This window comes from Panthera onca, chromosome E1 (genome assembly GCF_046562875.1).
Source record: "Panthera onca isolate mPanOnc1 chromosome E1, mPanOnc1 haplotype 2, whole genome shotgun sequence".
NCBI classification, from domain to species: domain Eukaryota; kingdom Metazoa; phylum Chordata; class Mammalia; order Carnivora; family Felidae; genus Panthera; species Panthera onca.
Genome location: NC_138352.1, coordinates 1,131,657 through 1,159,171, shown reverse-complemented (window position 1 = coordinate 1,159,171; position 27,515 = coordinate 1,131,657). Strand labels below are relative to the sequence as shown.

Genomic DNA, 27,515 nt, shown 5'->3' with positions numbered 1-27,515 from the left:
TAGTGCCTCAAGTCTGGGCACACTTTCTCAGGAATAAAGGAAAGAAACATGGGGTCTGGGGTGCCCGGGCCCAGCCCCTGGCAGTGCTTTTGTGTGGCAAAGCTCTACCTGAGTCCGTTCTGAGAGAGCCAGCAGGGGGCAGGGTGGAGGTGCACTCACCCTCATTGTAGTCCTTGTGGTGCACAGATACGTGGTAGCGCCGGGGGTAGGTTCCACCTTTGACCCCTTTGTCATACAGCTGAGTTTCCCGATCTGAATAAGATAGAGGAATCGCTGGTTTCTGGGTAGATCAATGTGAGTAAGCCATTTAAGCCCCTATGTTACCTGAGACCTCAGGACAGCAGGCCCGAGGAGAACTGAAGTACAGTCCTGGCTGCCCAACTCAGCTAGCAAGAGTGGAATGCCTGCAGCCCCACCCGGAAGCCCTGTAGTACTCATCCAGACTCTGGGGAACTCACCAGAGAACTCCTGTCTGTTGTCGGGGAAGCTCTGGGCTCGGGACATCCTCGATTTCCGGAAGGATGGGCTGGAAAAAACAAAACGAAATCACGACGTGGACATCGGCTCAGTGTACTTCAAAAGGCTGCCCACTAGGGCAGAAGGCAGGATATCCAGATGGACTCCCTTTTCTAACTCCCTCCCGCATCACTACATGGGATAGAAAACCCAGAAAACAAGATATCCAAACTGCTTAGCTGTTTGGTATGGAGTCTTGTTCTCACAGTTTGGGAAGGAAGCAGAGTTTGAGAGAAACGGCCCTCTTCTGAGTTCAGCCTTCTACTACTTTCTCTTTACTAGTCTGAGGCCCAAATCTGACAGAACCTTGAATAATAAACCCCTCCAGGCCTCCCAAATTCCACCTTGGCAGCACAACACTTTCCCTTCTTGCCCATTCCTCCCACCTTGGTAACAGGGGAAGAGTTGAAAAAACTCCCTTGTTCAGGGCAGTAATAAAAATAGCAACAACACCAAGCATCTTCCTTTCAGACTAATCACCACCATCCCATTTTAGAGATGGAGAAACTGAGGAATAGAGAGGTTAAGGGACTTGTCCCAAGCTATTGGACTTCTACTTGGTGGAGCTGGGCTCTATATGGCTCCAGATCCCATAAAGAGGAGGAGAGGAAAGCCCTGTGCTTTAGGCTGGGCCTCAAGGGAGTAAGTCCAGGTCACTGGGTTTCACTCCCAAGGGAAAGAAAACAAAGTATTGAAGGGGCAGAGGAAAAACCCAAGAACCAAGTGGGTACATTTAGCTATCTTTCCTAGCATTCACCTGAAGGGTCTTCTCCCTTACATGTAAGTGCCTTTTGAGAGAGCCACAGGTCAGAAACGGTCAAGGCAATGACACAGGGGCCGCCCCCTACTTCACAACTACTAGATTTTCTGTAGTCTTGTCCCACTGCCCACCCCACTCCCCACCCCTGCTCAGCCACAAAGCTTAGGAGATAACCCAAAGCCAGAGTTGGTCCCTGTCCTGGCAGAGCCTACAGTTTGTGGCAGTAACTCCTGGCACTTTTGCCTGGGCCTTCTTGCTACCCTGGCTGAAGAGCAAGCCCCTGACAAGGCTATGAGCTGGACACTAGCAAGTAACTATGACTGAATTCTATGACATCTAGAGGGAAGACACTGTTCATCAGTTTTCAGATCTGTTAGGAAAGACATAATACAGATCTGGCCATAGTCACAAGGTCAGTACCCATATGAACAATCAGTTACAGGGAAAAAAAAAAAATCTCAAACCTGCTCCAAAGCCTCTGACCACAGCCCTAAACACAGCCAGACATGATCAAATGTGTTATTGGAAATAACAAGGTCAAGGTGAGAGGCTGGCTGGATAAGTGCTAAAGCCAACTCTAAACATACCCCTGCCGATGGGTGAATCAGCTCCACAGAACCATTTGGTATGTAAAAGATAGCACTTGTTCCCTCCCCAAGTGTGTGAACAAAATTCCACACCAAGCAGCATGGTAAGCTAGGCAGTCTGGATATTTTGTTTTCTGGTTTTTACAGCCCAGTGTCTTATTCCGCCAGAAACACTTGGAGGAAAAAAAATAAGGTAAACCCACAGGTAACAACTCAATTTTGTCCCCAAAACACTGAACTTCACTGCTTGTCAGGCCAGATCACAGCAATGAGGCCAAGCGCACAAGAGCAGCGTGTATATTATACAGAACCTCAGAACATGTCAAGCACTCAGAATAACAGAGCAAGCATTTAATACATGTGAATTGCTATCATGAGCTTCTATGACATTCATCAAACTATACAAACATAACATTCTTCATGGTATTTGAAAAATTAAGGAGATGGCTAGGAATCCCAGAAAGAGATTTCTTTCCCAGAAGCATGATGCTTTAACCATGGGTCTGCAGACCAGTGTCTAGATCAGAGACATACTAGCTAACTCTATTTCCTCAGCCCACCAGTTCCAAAAATGCCTACGCACTAACCCGCAGAGCAGCCACAGTCCCGTACCTGTCGGCTGACCTGTCCAAGGATTGGCAGCTTCCTGACAAGGAATTTTCAGCACTGCTCAGAGGATCCAACATCTGCAAGGCAAGTCATACAATAAAACCCAATCCCAGCCAGGTGACTCAGGGCTTTACGGCCCAGCCAAGTCCAGCAAATGGTGCTTTTTGTCAAAATATGAAAGTGCCCTTTCTCTGCCTGTGCAGTGGGAAGAATAATTAGGAAGGTACCATTCTCCCCCATAGTCTGAAAGGCAAGTTTCCAGGAGTGAGAAAAGTGCCTGGCCAGCATCCCAAGGAGCTCTGCCAGGAGAGCAAAGCAGAGATGCTACTTCTCCTGTTGGCATTTTGTTGGCTCGTGAACATTGGGAGCCTGGCGATGGAGCTGGTACTACCCTGCAGAGGCTTCCAGTGCATCTGGGTGGGACTGTAATGCTTCTGTTTACACTCCATGATTTAAAATTTATAAAGACAAGTATTGTCCTCGTTTCACTGACAAATCACTGCAGGTCTAGAAAGGTTAGGAGAATTGTTTAAAGTCATGAAACTAGTTATTGTACAGCTGATACAGATGAAAAATTTCCTAGTTCCTGGTTCTCATATACAAGCAATAAGTACCTACTATGTAAGTTAAAGTGTTTCTCTGGCCCTTGGTCGAATGCAGTAATAAAAAGCCTTCAGATTAGTTTTTTCTCCAACTAAACTCCCTTCATTTAGCCTAAGGGGGTATTCCCTATCAGCGTATTCATTATCTAAGAGACAAAGTTAAAAATTACATAGAGAAGCAGAAATCAGACTTATGAAAATTCACTAACAACTTTCATAAAATTAGTTTCCAACTCAAATTATCTCTTCCTATTTAATGCTAGGGTCCATCTTGCCCATAATTTCAAAGTGAGACCAGTTAACAGAAGAAGAATGTGCGAGTACAATAACATGGCAGGTATGATGAAGGAGGAATACCAAAGGTTCAAAAGGGGCCTTTGGAAAATTCACTGAATCCTGCGAAGTCTTCTGTAAAAAAGGATAATTTTTTTTAATGTTTACTTATTTTTGAGGGGCGCCTGGGTGGCTCAGTTGGTTGAGCGTCCAGCTTTGGCTCAGGTCATGATCTCACGGTTCGTGGGTTCGAGTCCCGCGTTGGGCTCTGTGCTGACACCTCAGAGCCTGCAGCCTGCTTCGGATTCTGTGTCTCCTTCACTCTCTGCCCCTGCCTCACTCACTCTGTCTCTCTCTTTCTCAAAAATAAACATTAAAAAAAATGTTTATTTTTGAGAGAGAGAGCAAGGAGGGGAGGGGCACAGAGAGAGGGACACAGAGGATCTGAAGTGGGCTCTGTACTGACAGCAAAGAGCTCAATGCAGGGCTCCAACTCATAAACCATGAGATCGTGACCTGAGCCGAAGTTGGACGTTTAACCTACTGAGATGCCCTGGAGCCCCCCAAAAGGACAATCTTTATGACAATGCTGAAGAAATCAAAGGGGAAGTCAAGGAAGTTACATTGTGTTAGCAAAATTTTTGATATACAAATTAAGCCAAAAAATTTTACCTGAATCATGCTTTTGTTCATTCTAAAAATTAGCAAATAGATGCAACTATCTCCTTAATCTGATTAAAGAAAAAACAAAATAAACTTATCTTAGTTTCACTTTTCCAGAAAGGCCCAATTGAATATTCTTTCACTACATACATGTTTTGGTCTCCGTTAAGTGGATTTATCTTGAATGGTCCGTTACCAGGAACAATTCACTTTAGCTAAAGAGTCCGGGGCACCAGGGAAGGACCTATGCATTCCTTCTTTGGCCTCTTTCTAAAAGTCTGTCCTCTCTAGGAGTCTAATACTCCCACACCTTCTAGGGCTAGCCAGGTAAAACAAAGAAGTAAAAGGACCAGAATATAGGGCCACGGGGAGGGATCAAGACCAAAGGCAATAAACTCATTTGCAATCTGAGATTTTACACCCAAGTCACCTCTAACACAGCCAATGTCCAGAAGTGTTCTGGTTAAAGAAAACAGAAAGAATAGTCAGTAAAATACCTAAGAAGGGAATCCTTATCTAAAAGCACTCCATAAACATAATTTTATCTGGAAAGCAAGAGTTAACAGAAGAGAGAAGAAGCAGTGTAAAGGGCTTCTCACAGCCTGTATAGTTTGGATAACGCTTTCAGAGATTAGCTATCATGGGGAAAGAAAAGTTGTAAGAATCAGTTTTAGGGGAAAGAAAAGTTACAAGGATCAGTTTTTTTGTAAAATCCCTCACGTGATGGTGCTGGTCCTTCTACTGGACACTTTACTCTTAAGAAATCCCCCTTTCCCAGACCGACTCCTAAACATTTATAAGTGCAGATCCTTCTCTTACGCAATCAAAGCAAAGCTCTGTGACAAGACTTCAGAACGAAGCCAGAGATCTCGCTCTCGCTGAATTCACTAAGCTAAAATGTCATTTCATCAAGCGAGCCACTAGTTAAAAAGTTAGCCATTGAAATGGGTAAACTGTTCTGGAGGACGTACCCTAGAGTGACCCCCACAATGAGTCACAGCCTTGTATAAACCCCTTCCCTTAAATAAGGGGAGAACTTGTAACTTGCTTCTAGTCAACAGACTATGGCAAAGAGGGTGGCATGTTCATTCCTGTGATTATGTTACATTTGATGACTCCATCTTTATGTTACATTTTATGATCCACAGACTGGAGCAAGAGATTCTCCTTCTGGCCTTGAAGAAGCTGCCATATTGTGAGAGAGCCAAATGGCAAGGAACTGAAGGTGATTTCTAAGAGCTCAGAGTGCTCTTAGTCGCTCTTAGTGACCACTGAGAAGCCCCTTTATAGCCTTGGTCTGACACACTCCAAGGCATATCCCGGACCCCATACTCACACACTGCTCACTGGTCTCTGGGATGAACTCCCCCTCGCTGTTGATGCTGGTATAGGACCCCTGCCGGGCAATGCGCTGCTGCCGCTCAGGCACATAGCCAGGGGGAGGTGAGCTTCGTCCAGGGTTCTGGGAGCCTAGAGCACAGAAACAAGATCTTTTACAACAGAGCCCAGGATGTGCCCTTGAGAGGAGCAGACACAGGACCAGGTGAGACCAAATGTCTGTTGCAGAGGCTGGTACAAGGTAGGAGCTCAGCAGAATTCCATTCGTTTCCTTCACTGTATGTGGCCGATAAAATGGGTTAGACTCAAGATCCATTCCACGCTTCAGGTATGCCTTCCTGCACTTTCGAAGTTAATCAGCTAAAAGCTATTACATCTAAGACCCCCTGGGGTCCAGCCAATCAGACGCACTTGTGTGAGATTGAGATGGCTTCCTGCTATTCCTACCGCTCCTGGACACAGTCATGGGAGCCGCGGTTTTCCTGCTGCAGTGTTACCAGAGGCCCCACACCTGGTCTCCAGTTTTTCCGATGTCAAGACACAGACGCAGGCATCCTCTATGTATGTGGTGTGAAGCAGAGCAGAGGGGCACTGTGCTTCTGAATCTGGTAGCTTCCAGATTACAGAAGAGGGAGTAGCTCTGTGGTGTCTGTTTCTCTCTCTCTCCACCCTGTAAGCCAAGATGTGCACTAAATCTATTCTTCCTGAAACTAGTTAGAGTGGATTCTACTCTGTGCACCTGAACCCTGAGCAATACGTGCTGGGGTAAAAAGGTATTACACATCTGACCTAGAATGAACAAAAATGTCTCTTGTAAGGGACTGATGAGAGAAAAAGAAAAACCCACTTATTGATGAAATCCCCAGACAGGGATCTAAACTATCCCCAGACAGGATGAACTGCCCCAGTCTGTTACATGGAGTGCCTAGGTGAATATCCAAGAATGCAACATCCATTCTCTTCTTCACCAGCTGCCACTGAACTCTCCCCTGGTTTTCCAGGTAGGATGGGACTGACTCACAAGGCCAGCACTACAGACCCAGGAGGGGCTGGGGGAAAATAGCAAAGGTTTTCTGAGCTTTTATTTCCAGCCAGAGACTTTCACTTTTTCCAATACACATTGCTGCCTGCAGAGAGCCAGCCTTATTATCTGATGGGCAATGGGCCAGGGGCTATTGTGCACAGGCCCACAGCTTGGGGCAGGAAAGGGAAGTCTCCCCAAACCAATGGCTATCAGAGGAAGCAAATGGAAAAACCAGGAGTTGGCAGAACTGCCCCAGAGCATTTTCAGTTTTGTTTTTATCTTCAATTCAGAAATTGGGGGCTACAACAGCAGTCGAGAACAAGTAAGACAGGGACCTGAACAGGACAGGACACTGGACTGCAAGACTCACTGATGCGCCCACATTTACCAGCAGAGACAGCAGTGAGCTAGACAACACAAATCACAGCACTACGCAAGCAAGACCACTCAACTCAGGCCTTGGAAAGCAGGCATGGCAGGGACAGCAGGCTCTCTAGGATGCCCTTCCCTGGCATTCCAGCCCAATCTTGTTCTATTCTCATGAGGCCATTTGTGCCAAGGGGCCCCAGCAGCAACAGCTGAAGCAACAAAGCAGAGTAGTAGGCCTGTGTCCAGAGTGGCCCACTGCTTTGCATGATGGTGTTCTACACATAAGGAGAAAGCCAGGGCTTTAAGCTGCCGGCCGTCTGTGCTCCTCCTGGGCCATGCCAGCTCTCTGCTAGGTCCTTAACCCATAGTGCAGAGTCCGAGCAAAACTCTCACCCAAAGCTGAAAGACTGGCTCTCAGATTCTACCCATTCTCATAGGAGATTCCTGTCAGGAAGCTGATGCAGTCAGGAAGTTGCCTCTGCAGGGAGTTCTAGGGTTTGGGGTCAGTGTTAATGTGCAGGTCATTCCAAGTACAAAGAGATAGCTGTTTTGGACATCAACTATTTTCTCTAAACTCTGCTGTCTCTTGCTGGGCAGATGAGATTGGGGGAGGAATTGAATCTTTTTTTCTTCTTCAGTGGGAAGTCTTAACCAGTATTTCTTAGTGTGCTCACACTGGACCAGGCTGTGCAGAATATTTCATCCCATGAGACCCGGAGGACAACCTAATGTGTTTCAACTTTCAAAATTCCCATTTTATTCTGAAGTTGCCACCACTACTAAACAGTTTCTGGTCTCATCTAGCATCACAGAAGAATTTCTGGCAAGGAGAAGAGCCCTGTGGAAGTGAAGGGAGCTGACTTGTGTGATCCCAGGCCCCGCCCTTCCGACTGCACCAGGACAGGGGGGACAGGAGGTCTGCACTGTGCACAGCTCTCTACCCCACTGCTGCCATGGCTCCCTCCAGTCACCTCATCCTTTCAACACTTCTCTCCTCCTCTGCTTGAACTTTTCCTTCTCTCCTTCCCCTGGCCAAAGCATTCTGGACCCTCTACCTGCACTCCTCGCTTCATCTGCCACAGGAGTCGGCTTCCCTACGGTTCCTTTGGCACCACCCTCAGCACTCTTTTCACCTGACTTTGCGCCTCCCTTCTTGGTGAGCATGCTCAGATCTCTGGCTTACAGTCTGGCTCTCCTATAAACCACTAACCCATCTCTGATTTTCTTTCACCACCAAGCTCCTTGAAAGAACTGATTGCCTTTGCTCCCCCACTACCCATTCCTTAAGGGTTGCAATCTGGTTTGCCTAACTGTGGGATTGCAGTAGCAAGACAAGGAATAAGATGGAGCAGGAACAGAGGCAAAGGCACTTAACAAGACACACTAGACGGAACATGAGTCAGAAGGTGGCAGGGCTTGGCTACATGGGTTAAGGGCACCACCCAATGTATATGGGAAAAAATGGTGCTCGAGCTTGGCTTCAAAGGTGGGTAAAATTTCTACAGGCAAAGACAGGAGGAAGGGCATCGTCACATAGGGAAACTCCAGCTGCCTTGTCTGAAGATCTCCCCACAGGGATCTTTCTTTTGGGTTAACTCATCACCTAGTTGTTTTTGTTTGTTTGTTGCTTGTTTTTAGTTTTTAGCATGAACTAGTTTAATAGACTAATTGGCTTGAAAAAATTAAAATTCAAGGTATGTATATTACAATGGAAAGAACAAAAAGTAAACATAACTGGTTTCAAATAGTTGAAAAATTGTCAGATGAAAGATGTTATCTGTACATCTGTGTTGCTCAAGAGAGCAGTACCAGAGTCACTGGGTAATGTGAGAGAAGGCAGATTTTCAATTCAATATAAGGAAAAACTTCAAACAAATAGCGTGACCTAAAATTGCACTTGCACTTCCCCATCACTGAACATGGTGCGGTGGGGGCTGAATGACGTGCATGTTACTGTCTCTCACTAAATACAGGTTCCTTCATATTGGTGGAGGGAGGAGGAAAACCCCACTTGCTCCTGCTGGTTGGGGGCTGAATGGCTAAGGCTTCTTGACCCCATTTCTACTCCAAGCACTTTTTCTACTGCCCAATGCTTAAACCCTGACTCTTTCCTCTTCCTGTTTCCTTCCATTTCCAAACAGCCTTATGCTGCACCAACACAGCAAGCACTCAGACATTTGTGGACCAAACGACAAGTTGCCCTTGGTCTGCCCTTTCCAACCTGGCTGGTACCATGTAAGGCCTCCCCCTATCCCCTCCTGTTTCTCTGGTCACTCCTTTGCTGTGCCCTTTGCAGGTTCATCTTCCCCTAATTGGCCATAAAGTGTCTGGGTTCCTAAGGCTCAGTCCTAGGCCTCTTCTTACTCTGCAGTCTCTCCTTAGGGCCCCTCACCTGGGCACATGGCTTCAGCTGGACAATTTCTAATTTTTTTTTTCTAGTCCTGATTTTCTCCTCTAGAGACCTGTATATCTAACTGTTCATTTGCTATCTCCTCTTAGGTCTCTCAAAGGCACCTCTAATTCAACCTCTAAAACATCAGGTCTGCCTCTTCTCAGCATGCGAAACCAGGCTCTCGTCGACTGTTTCTGTTTTGGTGAAAGGCAGTGCCATTCATCCAGATCCATAAACCAGTAACTTATCTCCTGCTCATTCAACCCCTCCAAAATCAATATAGTATCATGGTAGTTCTGAAATCTTTGGTCTTAGAACCCTTTTACACTTTAAAAACCAAGGACATCAAATAGCTTTTATTAAGAGGGTTTTATCAATTGATATTCACTGTATTAGATATTAAAGCTCAAAAATTTTGCAAACACACAGGGCGCCTGGGTGGCTCAGTAGTTGAGCATCTGACTCTTGATTTCAGCTCAGGTCATGATCTCACAGTTCGTAAGAGATCAGGCCCCAAGCTGGGCTCTGTGCTGACAATATACAGCTTGTTTGGGATTCTCTCTCTCTCTGCTCCTCCCCCACTCGTGCTTTCTCTCTCAAAATAAATAAATAAGTAAATAAATAAATAAACTTTAAAAAACAACTTTTTTTGAAAACACATTAATATACAAGCACACATTCTATTAGCCATCAGAGCAATGACATCACCTCACACATGTAACCTCTGGAAAACTCCAATGTATATTCATGAGAGAATCAGTAAAAAAGCAAACCGCAGACCCCCTGAAGGGATCTCAGGGACCCCCTGAACTGAGTCCCCACCCTAGACCACACTTTGAGAACCACCACAATGCTGTGTTCTGTTGTTTTTACCTTCTAAATGTCTCAAATACACCTGTGCCTTCTCTCCAATACTGTCACCAGCCTAATCCAAGCTTCTGTCTTCTTCCTCTGGACCAAACTGCATTACCTTAACATGGTTTCTCTTCTTTCTTCCCTCCCTCCCTCCTTCCATCCATTCATTCTAATTTACATCCAAGTTAGTTGGCATATAGTACAATGATTTCAGTAGATTCCTTAATGCCTCTTACCCATTTAGCCCATCCCCCCCCACAATCCCTCCAGCAACCCTCTGCTTGTTCTCTATATTTAAGAGTCTCTTATGTTTTGTCTCCCTCCCTGTTTTTATATTATTTTTGCTTCCCTTCCCTTATGTTCATCTGTTTTGTCTCTTAAATTCCTCATACGAGTGAAGTCATATGATATTTGTCTTTCTCTAATTTCACTGAGCATGATACCCTCAAGTTCCATCCACGTAGTTGCAAATGGCAAGATTTCATTCTTTTTGATTGTCGAGTAATACTCCATTGTATATATATACCACATCTTCTTTATCCATTCATCTGTCGATGGACATTTGGGATCTTTCCATACTTTGGCTATTGTCGATAGCACTGCTATAAACATTGGGGTGCATGTGCCCCTTCGAAACAGCACAACATGGTTTCTCTTTGATCTGTTCTTGCTCCCCTGTAATCTGTTCTCCACAATGTAGCTAGAGCAATCTTTTCAAAACACAAATTGGAATATGTCACATTACCCATTTCTATTCACTTTAAAAACAAGAAAGTGGATTTTCACTGCTTTCAACATTAAAGATCAAAATCTTTAATCATAGGACCATGGACCCTAAGGCTCTGCCTCCCTCCCTGGCCTTAGATGGTTCCTCCCCATTGTTCTCAGCTCTCCAGCCTCAGGGCTTCTTTCTGTTTCTCAGTCACACCATATTCCCCCAGCCAGCAGGCCTCCACACGTGTAGCTCCCCCTGCCTCAGACTTTCTTCCCTGTTTCCCTTTGCAAAATTCCCACATGCATGCTCCGGATCATAGGCTACGGCTTTTCTGGCCCCCCAAGTCAGGGCACATCCCTCTGTTATACATGCTCATAGCACCACACACCTTTCAGCCACAGCCTGTAAGTCATACATTAATCTCATGATAAGTAAGTATTTGTCTTCCCAAAGACAAATTGTCTTATGCATCTACAAGAGACATAAGGGGCAGAAGCCAGGTCATTTTGCCTTCCCATGTTTCTGGCACATAGCTGATATTTTGACAATTAAACCTGAAGTGAATAAATGAATGAATAAAAATGTCATTTGATACGGAGATAATGTGACAAACACTGTAACGGAGATGGGCATAAGGGACCAACATTTTCAGTGGCTTCCCACTGCCTACCAATAAGCCCAAGGGCATTAAAGGCTCCTTAGGAAGTGGCCCAGGCATCCTTTCTCACCTTCCTTTATTCTCCTCCAAATACATCAGCCAGTCTGAAGCACAAGTGAGATTTCCACAGGCTAACAGTCAAAAAGCCCTCTCCCCTCATCCTTGCCTATAGAAGTCCCCCATGATCTCTGAGCCACACTCTACACCACCTGGGGTTCTTGGAACCCAACACCTTCTTTTTCAATTATGTCTGGCAGGTACCCCTTCCTGTGCCTTGAATATCTCTATGCTAAACAAATCTTCATGTGTCAGCTCTGGTGTTTCCTCTTCTGTGGAAGACCTCCAAAGCCTGGGCAGAGTCAGTTATTGCCTGCTCTGTGCTCCCACCCCACCCTGCCCTCCACTGCAGCCTCATTGTACATGTGTCCATTGTAGCCCTCATCTCAGCCCAATGGCTGGTACATCATGCTTGCTGAACGAAGGAACCCAGGATCTATACATGCTGGGAGGCTGTACTGCCCAATCTCTAGATACAAAGGAACTACTTCATAAAAATCCTATTCCTCAGCATTCTCAGACAAGGAAATTCTATACATGGCTCTTCACAACAATGCCTAGCATTTAGGCCCTGCCTCTACACACAAATCATGGGCTCTTGCTTAGGACCAGGAGGCCCAATGGACCAATCACTGCCCCATGTCGATCCTCACTGCTTACTGTACAAATGAACAATACTGCCCTCCTCCAGCCCCTCAGTCTCTCTGAGGGTTCTGGAACAGAAGCCATTCTGGCAGAGTCAGGGCACCTGGATACGAGGACTAGAGATGTTCTGGACGGTGTCTCCTTGCTGGGGTTCTGGCTCTTTCTCCTCAACCAGCTTATTAAAAACATAGCCACCAGTTATTTACAATGTTAGAGAAATATGGAACTCATATGTGGACCTTCAGCTGGGCAACACTTACTACCAGTGTTTGCTCAGGTTCCTGAAATTACTCAGTAAGGCAAAGTCAGTGCCTTAGTAACACATTCTTCCTGCTTATCACTCACAGACAGGCTCAGCAGCAGGAATGATGTTCAGAACTCCCCAAGCTCAGCTCAAGATCTTCAGAGAGCAGTTTAATTTGATGCAATTCTACCTTATGAAGAGAACTTGCCTTCCTAGCAGCAGCAGTAACCTCACCACAAATGTTTGAAGGCCTGGTTTCCCTTTTGATACAGATACCACAATTCAGGACGTGGCTTTCTCTTCAGACTCTGGGAAATGGGATCCAGTACAATATTGGATTATCTGGCATAAGGCACAGACCTGACTTAGATTTCCTTCCTGGGGAGGCTTGGGAGCAGCTACATAGCTTTCTTCCTAGTTAGCCAATCATATATACTCTGTCAACAGTCTCCTGTCCTTTCCAGACAACTTAGTTTGATTTTCTAAGAGTTTCATTGGTCAACATCTTCCTCAGAGCATAAGGACTCTTCAGGAATCATAAGCAAGAGGTCTAAGGTCAAAACTCAAACTTGGACCTGACTCCTAACCTCACAAGTCCCCAGTTCTTTGGCAAAATGATGGTCAAAAATGAGAGTGGACTGGGAGCCTGGGTGGCTCAGTCAGTTAAGCATCTGACTTCAGCTCAGGTCATGATCTCATGGTTTGTGGGTTTCAGCCCCGCGTAGCACTCTCTGTTGGCAGCTCACAGCCTGGAGCCCACTTTGGATTCTGTGTTTCCCTCTCTCTGCCCCTCCCCCACTCATGCTCTGTCTCTCAAAAATAATATAAATAAACGTTACAAAAAATGAGAGTAGACTGTCGTTGGAGGTCTTCAAGCAGATGTTTGAGGAGATCACTTTTTCAGACATATTCAAAAGGAACTTGGTCATGCCATCATGTTGTTACACTATAAGCTCCTTGAGGGTTGGGACACTATTCCAGTCATTTCTCTACCCATTCCCCCCAAATAAAGGCACAGAGGATTATTTTGCACAGGGTAGTAATCTACAAATGATGGTTTTTTAATTAATAAATATTTGATTTTTAAAAAGCATGGGCAGATAAATTAGATGACAGGGAAAAAAGGGGTGAAATACTCACTGACAGAGAGGTGCCTGCTTCTGGGCTCGGGGGGCTGGTAGATGGTATTTATATCTCCTGCAGACTGGGAAGCTTTGATCCGCACCTGCCTGGACACCCCAGAATGGGGAGAGGGACTGGTCTGCAAGATAAGAGGAAAAAAGCTGAGCTATCTTTAGGCAGGCAGGCCAAGAAAGGCCTCCTCCCCTTCCCTAAGACTCATGTTCTTAGCTGCCTTCATGCTTTCAATACATGAGCTACCCAGTCTTCCCCCAAATCTCACTCCTCAATATGTCTTGGCAAATCACTATTTCCTCACAGTAGTTTTACAGCTTCAGTGTTATCTGAGTACTGAGACCCACTGCCCCAGTTTAAAGAGTGATGACCTAGGCATGGAGGAATAACAAGTTTTCCTATAATAATATGCCAAACAGAAAAGACAGTTGTAAACACTCCCTCATAAAATTCTCCAGAGAGCTTGGGAAAAATAGCAGGAAATTATTTCGGCAGCGAGATCACCTGCTGAGTGGGGGGTCAGAATAGAGAATGATGGCAACCTCCCTGCGCAACAGAAATCTGGGTGATAAACACGTATTTCTCAAAGTAGCTTGATGTGCTGCTTCTGCCCCAATCATAATCACTCCCTCAAAATTAAGGCAAAGTCTCAGTTGATTAACATAACCAGGCTTTCCATGAAAACCATCTCAGGATTGTGTTCATCTGGGAAAGGCTATCAAAGGTACCATTCTGCCAGAGGTCAAGGATCTCAGAACAGAATGGGATCGTCAACATTACCACATGCACCCTTGCTCTGGCACTGTCCCAGTCAAGCCACCAGTGAGCCCTAGAAAAAAAATCAAAGCAACAAAGGGGGGCCCTTGCACTGAGAAAGCTAAAAACTGAAGCTCAGTGGTGAGCAAGTGGCATCAGGATGCAGTCACAAACATGCAGAGCACTCCAGAGAGTGGGGAGGGGAGGTCAGGACTCTAAAGAACTTGGGTCAAATTTCTAGTTGCTTCTCGAGCTCTTCTACCTCACGTAAGAAAAAAAAGTCTGACCTAAACAAACTATATCCTGTCCTCCAGGAAAAAGGCTTCCCGCTTTCAGGGGTAATTCAGCTGCCAAGCAGCCTCCTCTGGTCTCCCCACACCAGACTTTATCACATGCAGGGCTGTCTTCACAAACTGTCTTGCTCTAACGGGAAGTCAGAACCAAGGGGAAGTGAATGTTCTTGCAGAAGCCTCCGATGTGCAATAGCTCTCTGCTGAGAGTCAGAAAGGAAAAAACAGTCAAAGCCACATACTGGGGAAGCAGGCCAGTGAAGGGCAAGGGAAGGCCACAGCCCTGCAGTCAGAAAGAGAAGAGCCACGTGATGAGCGCTCCCCCTTCCCCCCCCCACCGAGGACACCTACTTACACACAGGGCCTATTCCAGAAATCTTGGTGGCGTGAATTTGAAATGTATCAAAGAACATATACTCTAAACTCTCAATTCTAAACTCTAAAAGCTGAGATGAGAAAGTAGGTTCCACGGCCAGCAAAAGCACAGACTACAGAAGGAAAGGCGCAGTTGTGGCAACAGGTTGGAAAACATATGAAGGTTTCAAAGCAGGCTTTTCACACTTTAATGTGCACAAATCCAACTTGAACCTTGTTAAAACAGAGATTCTGACTCAGTAGGTCTGGGATGGAGTAGAGAATCTGCATTTCTTTCTTTTTTTTTTTTTTTTAAAGATTTTATTTTTAAGTGATCTCTACACCCAATATGGGGTTTGGGATCAAGAGTCACACACTCCACCGACTAAGCCAGCCAGGTGCCCCGAGAATCTGCATTTCTAACAAGCTTCCAGGCATGCTAATGCTGCTGATCCATGGGTCACACTTTGAGCAGGAGGTCTTAGGAGGAGAGTGACACTTCAATTTAAGGTCACGGTTCCCAACCCTAGCCACCCACTTAAAGAGCTGCCTGTGGGGCCAAACACACCTCACACCAACTACAACAGGATCTCTGGGGCTGGGGCCAAAGGGTTGGTATTTTTTAAATCTCCCCAAGTGTGTGTAATATTCAGTCAATTTTGAAAACCCTGATTTAAGGGGATAAAAGGCAATGGCATGGCAAACAAAGATGAGGTTCATGCAAGGATTCAGGGAACCTTGAACAAGACAGAGAAGTGGGAAAGAGAGGAAGGAGGAAGGTGGGACTAGGAAAACCAAAAGGGGACAGCAGTGGAGTGAAAGCAGAGCCCACAGGTATAGAGTGGGTAGCCAGCAGAACGTTCTAAAGACAGCAAACAGAAGGTGGCATTTGCCTACCCCGTGCCTCACTGAAGGACTCTGCAGGTAGCAGTGTGTCTGGCTGATACAAATGACATGAAAAATTACCAGGGAACCAATTTCATAAAGATTGCAGTGACTGGAAGCTAGAAAATCAGCAGAAAAGAAGGTCACAAAAGTGGATTCACAAATTACCTTGCTAAGAGATCTGGTGGTATGAGACAGTGAACAAGTAGGCTCAACTATGCAGGGGGAAGGGGGGTGTGTGTGTGGTTGCGTCAGTTTGGTTCGCAGGAGCATCAAGTGAGAAACGGCACCTGGATCTCACCAGGCCTCTGCCTCGAGGGTGGCAACAAGAGACTTTGCACCAAATATTCCCCCCAATATTTAAGGGGTTCATCCAAAGCAGGACAAGGTGACTAAATCTGTGTTTTCATTATCCCTACTCTTCAGTGCTTCGTAGATTCTGATTATGTATATGCTTAGGCTGCCTTTCCAGACTAAAGAGTTCCAGGCTTTTTAAGCTATTCACATATAAAAGTGAATTTTCAACCCCTTGAAAATTTCATCTTCCCTTAGACCTATTCTAGTTCGGTTGCCCTCTGAGCTGTGGGGAAGAGAGTGACATAACATCTCACAACTTCTCCCCATGGGCAATGTTATATTTTCTGTTGTGTTTCTAACAAACTGTGGAGGAACCTGGAGGAGGTTTCTCAAGGACTACAATAATTCTAAGATCCCCATCCTGGATGGTAACTGATAGATACTGAACTACACAGAACATCTGGATTTCAGACCAGTTCTGTCACCATTTACTGCTTCACCTCAGGCAAGTCACTCTGTCTCAGTCTCCCCAGGTTTAGACTGGCAAGAACAGATACCTGCCCTGGACCCCTCAAAGTTGCAAGAATCAATGAGAGACAAAAGCACTTACACATGTAAGGTCTTTCCATGTTTAAACAGGGACCAGACTGAAGCTATGCCACTCAACAACTTTGATCCTGTCTTCTTGCACTTGCCCCATTATTTTAGTAAGACAAAAAAGAATGGATTACTCTTTATATTGTCCTTGATATTTTGAACTTAAATAGCAGACAAGATAGCATCAAACTCATTGATGGGATATTTGGGAACTGGGCAACATTTGGAAGAGAAGATTAGAAGTTTACTTTTGTCAGGGAGAATCTGATGTAATAAAATAAAATGCCATACTCAGTTTAAGGTGGCTGGGTATTTAGTTTTTATCATATTCGGATATAAGTGACAAAAGAACATTAAGCTTGAAGTGGCTTAGTCGGTTAAGTGTCCGACTCCTTATATCAGCTCAGGTCATGATCTCATGTTCGTGAGATTGATCCCTGTGTTGGGCTCTGTGCTGGGTGTGGAACCTGCTTAGGATTCTCCCTCCCTCCCTCTCTCCCCCCCCCCCCCCCCCGCCCCATGCTTACTTGCTTGCTCTCTTTCTCTCTCAAAAAAATAAAAAATAAAAATTATAAAAAACCTTCTTATAAAAAAAAAAGAATGTTAAGCTTGAGATTACTTTAAGAGAATAGAAAAGCTGGGTCTAGGAAGTTATAAGATCAAGAGAGGAAAGATAAACTAACAGATGCACACATGTTTAGAGAAGTCTGTAATAGCAATAATCTAAGAGGTGATGGTTCCAGGCACAGGCCTAATGTGGCAAGAACTACTGAAGGAGATGGTGAAGTTTCTTAAAAGGGCAGGAGAAAGTAAGGCTAGAGAGAGGCTCTTCAGACTCTGTGATGACCAAAGTCCAGGAGTTCTCAGGTAAGAACAATATTGAAGCCTAAGGCATGGCCTTGGCCAGGTGAGGTGGGAGGGGTATGATATACACCTTGGTGAGGGGTAAAGGCAGAGGAAAGATTAGAAGTCGTCATAGAAGGATCAGCAGAAAAGGAATTCAGAGAGAAGAGACCACACATTTATTTATTTATTTATTTATTTATTTATTTATTTATTTATTATTTATTTTTTTGAGACCGCACATTTAAAAACAGGAATAAGAAGGGAAGTAAAGGTATAAGTGATAACAATAGGTGGATGAGGCAATAGCTTGCTAAAAAGAAAAGAAACTCAGTAGAGAAACGAAGTGGCTGAGAGTTGCCAGCAAGAGATGAGGCAGGCAGGGTGCTATGGTATCCTGGAGCAGCATACCAAAGTATGATCTGTAGGCTGGCACCAGGCCACAAGCTGTGGTGTAACAGTCCTCAACGAGGTAAATACAGAAACGGAGAATAACTCTGTACAGACTTTTACAGCAATTTGGCAGACTGACTTTCTGTCTATTGAATCTAATAATAAAAACTGTGGTCTTGTATTTTGTATGTCACTGGTTTCCTTTTCCATTTCATTTTTCAGTTTTTGTGTTTTAAAAGGAACTGATGCATGACAGACTAGAAATCAGAACAAAACTGACATTGCATCATAGATGCTTAGAGAAGCACTGTTCTGGAGGTGGGATTCCTGAGCACATAGCAAATCTGGATCATGATACTTGTGTTTATTAAGAAGTCTGAGGTCTAGCTGAGGAAGTTCCCAAAGAAAGGTTTTATCACCACCATTACCACTGCTAGTCTTAAATGTAAATCTTTATAAATGCAAAAAAATAAAAAATAAAAAAAAAAGCTTGAATGACTTGACAGTAACAAAAATGGTTATTATAGTATATCCACTCAAGGGAATTATGAACCCTTATAAATTATAATTATGAAGATTGCATATTAACATAGAAAAATGTGCGTGACAATATTAAGTGAAAAAATAATTGAGAAAATTATGACTACCATGACAACATTTGAGTATGTACACATATGCTCAAAAGCTACAGGGGTACATGTAAATATCAATCAATGTGTCATACTGATAGGATTACATAGGATAGTTCTCTCTCTTTTAAACTTTATAAAAAAGTTATACTGACTTTATAGTAATTTTTTAAAATATAGGTCGTTAGAAGGGGAGGCATCAGTGCTTGCTCTGGCAGCACAAATACTAAAACTGGAATAATACAAAAATTAGCATGTATAAGGATGACATGCAAATTCATGAAGTGTTCCATAAAAAGAAGGAAGGAAGGAAGGAAGGAAAGAAAGAAAGAAAGAAAAAGAAAGAAAGAAAGAAAGAAAGAAAAGAAAGAAAGAAAGAAAGAAAGAAGAAAGAAAGAAAGAGAGGCATCAGTGTGGCATTTATTTTATGCAACATCTAATGCAATGCAATGCCTTGGGTATCAGAGCTCAGATGGTCGTCTTTCAGGCAGCTCACAGTGTTGTATCAGTCTCTGCAGCCATGTACACCCCTTAATGGATGGGAAAGTAGATGTAAGGATCGAGTTGTCTATGCCTTCTCATCATGGGAATGGAGGGATCATGATCAAGTGTGCTAGCTCCCAGTCAAGCAATCACATCATTAAACCAAACCCCGATTCTGGCTTCTTCCATATAGAAGATTTGCTGAATACGATTTCTGCTTGACTTCTGCTAATAATCAAGAAGCATTCACTGTGTTTTCTTAAGAGGATGGGTGGCGAAGGGTTCCAAAACAGTAAGTCACAGCTCCTGTTCTCAAGGACCTTAATAATCTTTTGGGATAACATGTACAAATATGCAACAACTAGAGGGGAATTAGTAAGCAACTTATAAACAAGTATACAAATTATATCCAATGACTAAAAGAACAGAAAGTAATCAAGATGGCTCAGGCAAAAACACTGACCAAACTGTAGCAGGTAAATCAAGCCAGATACTAAAAATAGCCACGGTCTGGGAAAGAGCAAAAAGTAAGAACTGTAGAAAGGGGAGAGTATGCTGAAGAATGTGGAAAGATGAGACTGGGGAGTTGAAAGCAAGGGTAGACAGTGATAAGCCCTGGGTGCTAGGCTAAATTTAGATCCTATGATAGGATCCTATGAAAGAAATAAAGCCTATAAAGAGGAGGTGAGTAACTTGAACAGAAAAATAAAATAATAAAGGATATACTTCATTTCAGAATATTTTCCAACACAAAGCCAGAAAAAAGACAGAGAAGACCATCCTCAATCACAAGGACACTTCGGTAATATTAGAAAATGTCTTCTTGGGGCACCTGGGTGGCTCATTTGGTTAAGCGTCCAACTCTCGATTTTGGCTCAGGTCATGATCTCAGTTGTGAGATTGAGCCCCATGTTGGGCTCTTTGGTGAGCGTGGAATCTGCTTGGGATTCTCTCTTTCCCTCTCTCTCTGCCCTTCCCCCTCCTAAGGCCTCCTAACTGCATTCTCTTGTGCTCCCCCCTAATCAGTAGGGCAGCCCAATATCAATACGTCTTTTTAAAAATAAATGGTCAGCATGAGCACCATTCCACCTAAACTCCGTCCTGGTATGGTGTGTTCATGAAGGTATGTCACAGCTAGCTGTCTTCGAGCAAAGGGAAAGGAAAGAGTGCCAAGAAACCTTTAGGAACATGCATCTCAAGAAAACTGGTACAGGAATCAGTGATTAGAAGACAGACAGATTGCAATCATTCTTGTGAAATGTAGGCCCCCAGGGACCTTTTACAGAAGTTAACAAGGGATAATCCTTCACTTCTGACGGCCTCTGAAGATCGCCTGCCATTTGGTAAGGTAGTGGCTGGTAAGTTACAAGAGGCCCTCCACTCCATGGCCTTTCTCCCATTGAAAAGAAGGAAAAGCTTGTTTCCTACATGTATCTCAAGAGACAGGCAACGGTTGCTGAGGGGTTGTAAGAGTAGGTCTACAGGATAGTCTTAAATCCCTAGCAGCCTTCGCTAAGCACCTTCACCCTCATCAAATCTCTCTTGTTAGGGTCCAAATCAAATGGAAATAACATAAATATAGAGAAAAAGAATTTTCTCTTTAATCATAAATGTTTTCCTTCCTCCCATGCCACAAGCCAAGTAACCTTTAGCTGCAACTTTAACACAGGTGACTTGACTTCACAGTGAAATCACATCCAAACTGCTATCTGGCCACTGGCACAGTGGGCTGTGCTGGGCTCCACGTATGTGCTTGCTTGCTTTAGCAGCAGCTGAGGAATACAAAATTCTGTCAAGGAAACCAGGTGAACTCTTAAAGCACAGCAAGTTTTGCCCTCTGTCCAGCCGCCAGGTCATCAGAGGGGCTACTTACATGATTTCTGTCTTGGGACAGCAGCAATATCCTAAGGCTTTTCATGCTTGAGCTTCTGTCTAATATGTCAATTGCTTTATCAAGATCATCTTGGTTCTTCAGCAGGATGGAAAGCTGGGACAAAGACACAGAAAAAGGGAATCATAAAATATGTCTTTAGTTTAGAAACAGGCTAAATTAAAAAAAATACCTGAATGAAAACAATCTAATTGGATAGTATGGGGTCGTAAAATTAATTCAAACCATCTAGGTATTTTTTCTTTTCCTTAGTGTACAATTCAATAATTTTTAGTAAAGTTACAAAGTTGTGCAACCATCATCATAATTCAATTTTAAAACATTTCCATTGTTTCAAAAAGATCTTGTGCCCATTTACAGTCACTCCTTCTTCCCACCTGTAGCCCCAGGCAACTATGAATCTACTCTGTCTCTGTAGATTTACCTCTTTTGGATATTTCACATAAATGGAATCCTATTAATTCATACATGTTCAATTCAGTTCATAGTCTTTTGTATCTGCTTCTTTTGCTTAATGTTTCTGAGTTTATCCATGCTGTGCAACACATCAGTAGTTTGTTTCAAGATACTTTCTGAGAAGAGCTTCCTCTCTAAAAATTCTCTTTTCTCCAAAGCATCAAATCCTAAACAGTTAAAGCCCCATATTTCTTCCCAAATTAATTAAATATCTCACCTTAGCCTGTGCTGCAATTAACACAACAAGCAGAGAAGGCATAGGAGGAGGAGGGGGATAGGCAGAGGATGAAAACTGTTACTCAAATAAGAACACGAATTTAGGCCACATAACAGAGTTTAATATCTTAACGTTTAAAGATAAAAATCAGTGACTAGAATTCAGAAACAATTTCCTCTGTTTTCATTCCCCTGAAGTATTAAAGAGATCGCCCTTGAGGGTATGGATAAGTCTCACTTGCTGTTAAATGCAGAGGACACTATGAGTACTTAGTATTAAAAAATGCAAAAGTACACTTTGCCTAGGACCCAGCAAATGTCAGATCTTACACGTTTGTGGCAAACACAAAATCAAGCAAAAGTCCAATTCATTTCTTCAGTTCCCATGTTATATAATAAAAGGAGATGGCAACACTAAATTCTAGGCCAGGAGAAAACAAAGAGCAAGAACAGTATTTAAAATAAAATTTCGGGGCGCCTGGGTGGCTCAGTCAGTTAAGCGTCCGACTTCAGCTCAGGTCACGATCTCGCGGTCCGTGAGTTCAAGCCCCGCGTCGGGCTCTGGGCTGATGGCTCAGAGCCTGGAGCCTGCTTCAGATTCTGTGTCTCCCTCTCTCTCTGCCCCTCCCCCGTTCATGCTCTGTCTCTCTCTGTCTCAAAAATAAACGTTAAAAAAAAATTTTTTTTTTTAAAATAATAATAAAATTTCAAGGGGCACCTGGCTGGCTCAGTCAAAAGATCATGCAACTCATGATCTTGGGGTTGTGAGTTTGAGCCCCATGTGGGGAGCAGAGATTGCTTAAAATAAATAAATAAAAAATAAAATAAAATAAAATTTCAAGACAACTCATGGAATGGGAGAAAAATTTGCAAATCTTATCACATCGTAAAAGAATTCCTTCCTGTAACATTCAAAGTATGAATAAACAAGAACTGTTGTGGGAGGTGGAGAGAGATAAAGAAATAACTGGAGTAGGCTTTAACTTAAACAAACAAACAAACTACAATTGTGCAAAAGTATGATATGGGTCTAGTATCCAGAATATATATAGAACTCTTACAACTCAACAGTAAGAGGACAAAGAATCCAATTCTCCTAATGGACAAAAGATTTGAATAGACATCGCCCAAAGAAGACAGACAAATGGCCAATAAGCACCAAAAAGACACTCCATGTCATTAGTCATTAGGGAAATGCAAATTAAAACCACAATGAGATACCACTTCGTACCTACTAGGATGGCTATAATTTAAAAAACAGATATGCAAAAACCCAAAAAGTAACAAGTCTTGATGAGGACATAGGGAAATTATAACTTTTCTATGCTGCTGGTAGGAATGTAAAATGGTACAGTGGATATGGGAAGGATGGACAGTTTCTCAAAACGATAACATAGAGTTACCGTAAGACAACAGTTCTACTCCTTGGTATATACTCCAGGGAACTGAAAAAAATACGTGCATATGAAAATGTGTACACAGATGTTTATGGCAGCATTACTCATAATGGTCAAAAAAGTGAAAACAATTCCAGTATCCAGATGGATACACAAAATGTGGTTTCTCCATACAATGGAATATTATTATCTTGAAAACATTATGTTAAGTGCAAGAAGCCAAACACAAAAGGCCACATATTATATGATTCCACGTATATGAAATGTTCAGAACAGGCAAATCCAAAGAGACAGAAAGTAGGTTTGTGTTTGCCTGCCAGGTGCTAGGGAGAGGAGGGGACAGGAAGTGACTGAGAATGGATACAGGCCTTTTCTTTGGGGTATCTGGAGTTAGATAGTAGTGTTGGTTATACAACTCTGTACATATATTAAAAACCACTGAATTGTACAGCTTAAAAGGGTAAATGTTATGGTGGGTAAATTGTACCTCAATAATGCTATTAAAAAAATAAGTAAACATAAAATAAAATACCAACCGATTTCTCACATGTGGTTCTCAAATCCTGACGTGGCAAGGTTTAGAGGGCAAAGAAAAGAAAAAGGTTGAGGGATTTTTAAATTAATAAAATGTAAACTAGTCAATTCTCGGTCATTCACATTAGCAGAGCATGGAAAGACATGCATCATCTAAAATAATTACTAACTACTAATTATGTTTGGCTTTAGAATTAACATCTGCATAAATATTTAAATAAAGGAATGACTAACATTCTGGGAAGCCACTTTATTGCCCAAAGAATTTGAAAATGGATTTTGGGACATGCGGAATTCTTAATGGAAAGAGAAATGAGCACTAAATCAGTCAGTAAAGTCTTTCCTCACTAAAGAATACCTTCTTTAATGCTGATTAGCTGGCAGACTCCAGCCTTGCTTTCTATGCAGTGACTGAAGCTTGAGCTGCAATTTTTAAAAGTTCATCTGCATTACTTATTAACTATAGAGCTAGTGGTTTATTTTCCAAATCTGCTGTATTTCTAAAATTTGTCACAAAAAAACAAAAGATCAGACAGTCTTATTTTTGTTAGCTATTGGGCAACATATCCAATTGTAGTTGTATATTTTGTATAAAAGGGGATTGGGGGGTTTTAGCCAACAAATCTCAGCCCCTATAGATGTCAGCCCCAAATTATGGAAGAAATTCCTTTTTCCTCCAGCTGAAGGTTTTTTGCTTTTATTTTTTAAAGTATAGTTGACACATAATGTCACGTTAGTTTCAGGTGTACAACACACTGATTTAACAAGTCTGTATGTTATACTGTGCTCACCACAAATGCAGCTACCATCTGTTGCCATATAACGCTACTGCAATACCATTATATTCCCTCTGCTGTACCTTTTATCCCCATGACTTCTCATTCCATAACTGGAAGCTTGTATCTCTCACCTCCTTTACACATTTTGCCTACCTCTCCCCTCTGATAACCATCAGTTTGTTCTCCGTGTTTATGGGTCTGTTTCTGCTTTTCATTTATTTATTCATTTGTTTTGTGTTTTAGATTCTATATATAAGTGAAATCATATGGTATTTGTCTTTCTCTGTCTCACTTATTTCACTTAGCATAACACCCTCTAGGTCCATCCATGTTGTTGCAAATGGTAAGATCTCATCTTTTTTATGGCTGAGTAATATTTCACTCTCTCTATATATACCATATCTTCTTCATCCATTCATCTATTGATGGATGGATGGACACTTGGGTTGCTTTATGGAGGAGATTCTTCACTCTTTAACCAATAAAACAAAACTACACAGTAAGGACCCAATTCTCAAAGAGCCAGGATGTTGTCCAGCTTTCTTGTCTTGTCCCCCAATTCAATTCCCTCAAGATGCACACTTTTTACTAGGCACCAACACACTGCCTCTCAGACTAATGCAAAGCATCAGCCCAAGCAGACTGTAGCCTCTAGTACCTTTCTTGGAGCTGGGAAAGCAGCCAAGTAACTGACACTCAAAAGAATCCCTTCCTGGGTGACAAAGTATGAAAAAATAAGAACTGGAAGGAAGGGCAGGGGACAGGAGGAAGAAGAGTTAAAGAAATCACTTGAGTAGGTGCTAACTTTGGAAACAAACTATACTTGAGAGTTAAACTTTGAGAGAAGAGTCCAGTATTTATGACTGTCAATAGAGGAACTACCCACCAGTTTTCCACACCTCTCCAGCCCCTCCTAAACCTCTGCTTCTTGTTAAGGTTGTGCTGGAAAGAAAAAGATAAGCTACAAAACATAACAGAGACAATATACATCCTGGCCCCAGTACCGTACCTGTTCCCACCATGGAGTATTAGAGCTACCACCACTGACTGAGCAGGCAGAATGGAAGTAGCTATGGAATCTCCCATGTAGCAAAAACCAGAAATCCCAGAATTATTGAAATTAAGGAAAGAGGCTCCAGAAAAGGAAAACCTGCAGATGATAGTAAAGGAACAAACTAAAATATCCGCAGTTAAGGAGAAAGAAAAAGGTAGTCAGCTGTCACCCCATCTTGTCTCCATACCATCCATCTACTTTCTTACCTCATTATTCATGTAATGAAGATCAAGAGGCTGCCCAAACACTGTTGTCACCTTGTGTTCCACATCTTCATATCTAACAGGCCGGCTGAATGCTATAATTCTGAAAAGGAATAGGAAGCATCGTTAATTGTATATTTTAAAAGTCAGATTTGGAAAGCTAGGACTTCTGAATATCTTCCTGTTCTTTTAAACATAGGATTCTCTTTTTCTCCTTCATACAGTTTGACTTTCTATTTTTTCTTTTCTTCTCTTACCTACTTTTTTTTTTTTTACCTTTCTCCTGAGCATCACAAACATTGCTCAGTCCCAATAATTGTTCTACCATTTCAGCTCAGATCTTTCTATCAATGACAGTTCAGTATCCAAGCAGGACTACCTGGGGCGCTTGGGTGGCTCAGTCAGTTAAGCATCCGAATTTGGCTCAGGTCATGATCTCACGGTTCGTGAGTTTGAGCCCCGCATTAGGCTCTCTGCTGTCAGTATGGAGCCCGCTTAGGATCCTCTGTCCCTCTCTCTCTGCCCCTCCTCTGCTTATGCTCTCTGTCTCTCTCAAAAATAAATAAATAAAATTAAAAAAAGAAAAAAGCAGGACATCTGGATTTAAACATTAGGTTCTAAACACTCTTGTTAGGAAGAAAACCTGGAGACTGGAGCAGTGGTCCTGAAAACATGGTCTTAACTCCTAAATGACTCAACTCCAGGACTTGAAAGGTCTTATCCATTGCTGATGCCAGAGGAATCTCAATGCTGATTATCTTCAGAATTGAGATTTCCTACCTAAGAGTCAAAAGAATTTCCCTTGAGTTGGTTACATGCCTAAGTTTTTTTTTAACAAGTGACACATATGATCATATAAGTAGTGTTGATATTGACACTTTTCTAGAGAAACTCATTAGGTCAGTTCAAAAAACAACTTTTTTAAAAATGTTTTATTTATTTTTGAGAGAGAAACAGAGTGCGAGCAGGGCAGGGGCAGAGAGAGAGGGAGTCACAGAATCTGAAGCAGGCTCCAGGCTCCAAGCTGTCAGCACAGAGCCCGATGCAAGGCTCGAACTCACGAACCATGAGATCATGACCTGAGCCGAAGTCGGACACTTAACCAACAGAGCCACCCAGGTGCCCCCAAAAAACAATGTCTGTAAATACAGAGTAGAGTAAGAACTTGTTCAAAGATGTGTTAAAAGAATCTGTCAATTAAACATCACAGCAAAATTTAAAACTGGGGACAGATTAAACATACAAAATGAATGAAACAGAAGAATGAAATATACAAAAAATTGACAAAATATTGGTAATATCAAATCTGGGTTACAGGTTCAGAAGGGTTCAGTATAACATTCTCTCTACCTTTGTATGCTGCTGGTAGTCAACAATTTTTGATGTACAAAAGTGGTCATATGGGCCCAACCCAATACATTACAACTTAAATACTTAAGATAAAAATAAACAATGAGATAAGTGAAAACAAGAGAATATCAGAAAGTAACTCATATATTCTCTCTCTCCCTCTCTCTCTCTCTACGTGTGTGTGTGTGTGTGTGTGTGTGTGTGTGTGTGTGTACACACACACACACATACATACAGAAGAATGCATAGGATTAAAAAATATTGGAGTGGAGAAGGTCTTCCTAAGCATTATATAAAATACAGAAGACAAGGAGGAAGAAGGCAGATTTAACAACAAAAATTTAAACTTCTGATAGCAAAATGATCAGCCCTCAACAAAGTTAAGAAATATCAAACTTGGAAAAATAATCCATGCAAAATCAGTAAGACAAACAACCCAACAGAAACATAGACAAGGATATTATGACAATTCAAAGAGTTATTAATGACTAATAAACACATGAATTTATGCTTAATGTGATGGGGAAAATATATATCAAAACCACCTTCATCTCTTAGTAGCCTAGGCTGGACGAAATATGACTAGTGCTCGGTAGAGTAGCAGTATTCAGCCATGGAGCGTCTCCAGTTCTTGCCCTCCTCATGCTGAGAAGTGTGTGGTTTTTTT

At 42.7% G+C, this 27,515-nt stretch overlaps 1 protein-coding gene across 3 annotated transcripts in view; it reads right to left on the bottom strand.

Moving 5' to 3' along the window:
* Nucleotides 1–27,515, bottom strand: part of MAP3K3 (mitogen-activated protein kinase kinase kinase 3) — a 62,687-nt gene that overhangs the window by 9,100 nt on the left and 26,072 nt on the right. For 2 of the 3 annotated variants that reach the window (XR_014136026.1, XM_060645729.3), the window contains exons 4-11: nt 25,502–25,601; nt 23,465–23,491; nt 20,842–20,955; nt 13,448–13,568; nt 5,347–5,480; nt 2,476–2,549; nt 459–526; nt 160–252 (exon numbers count right to left, since the gene is read on the bottom strand). Coding sequence is in view for 2 of the 3 variants with exons in the window: in XM_060645729.3 (XP_060501712.1) it covers nt 160–252; nt 459–526; nt 2,476–2,549; nt 5,347–5,480; nt 13,448–13,568; nt 20,842–20,955; nt 23,465–23,491; nt 25,502–25,601 (731 nt within the window). In the remaining variant the exon portion in view is untranslated. The remainder of the gene's footprint in view (nt 1–159; nt 253–458; nt 527–2,475; nt 2,550–5,346; nt 5,481–13,447; nt 13,569–20,841; nt 20,956–23,464; nt 23,492–25,501; nt 25,602–27,515) is intronic. The other variant, XM_060645730.3, reaches the window with a different exon arrangement.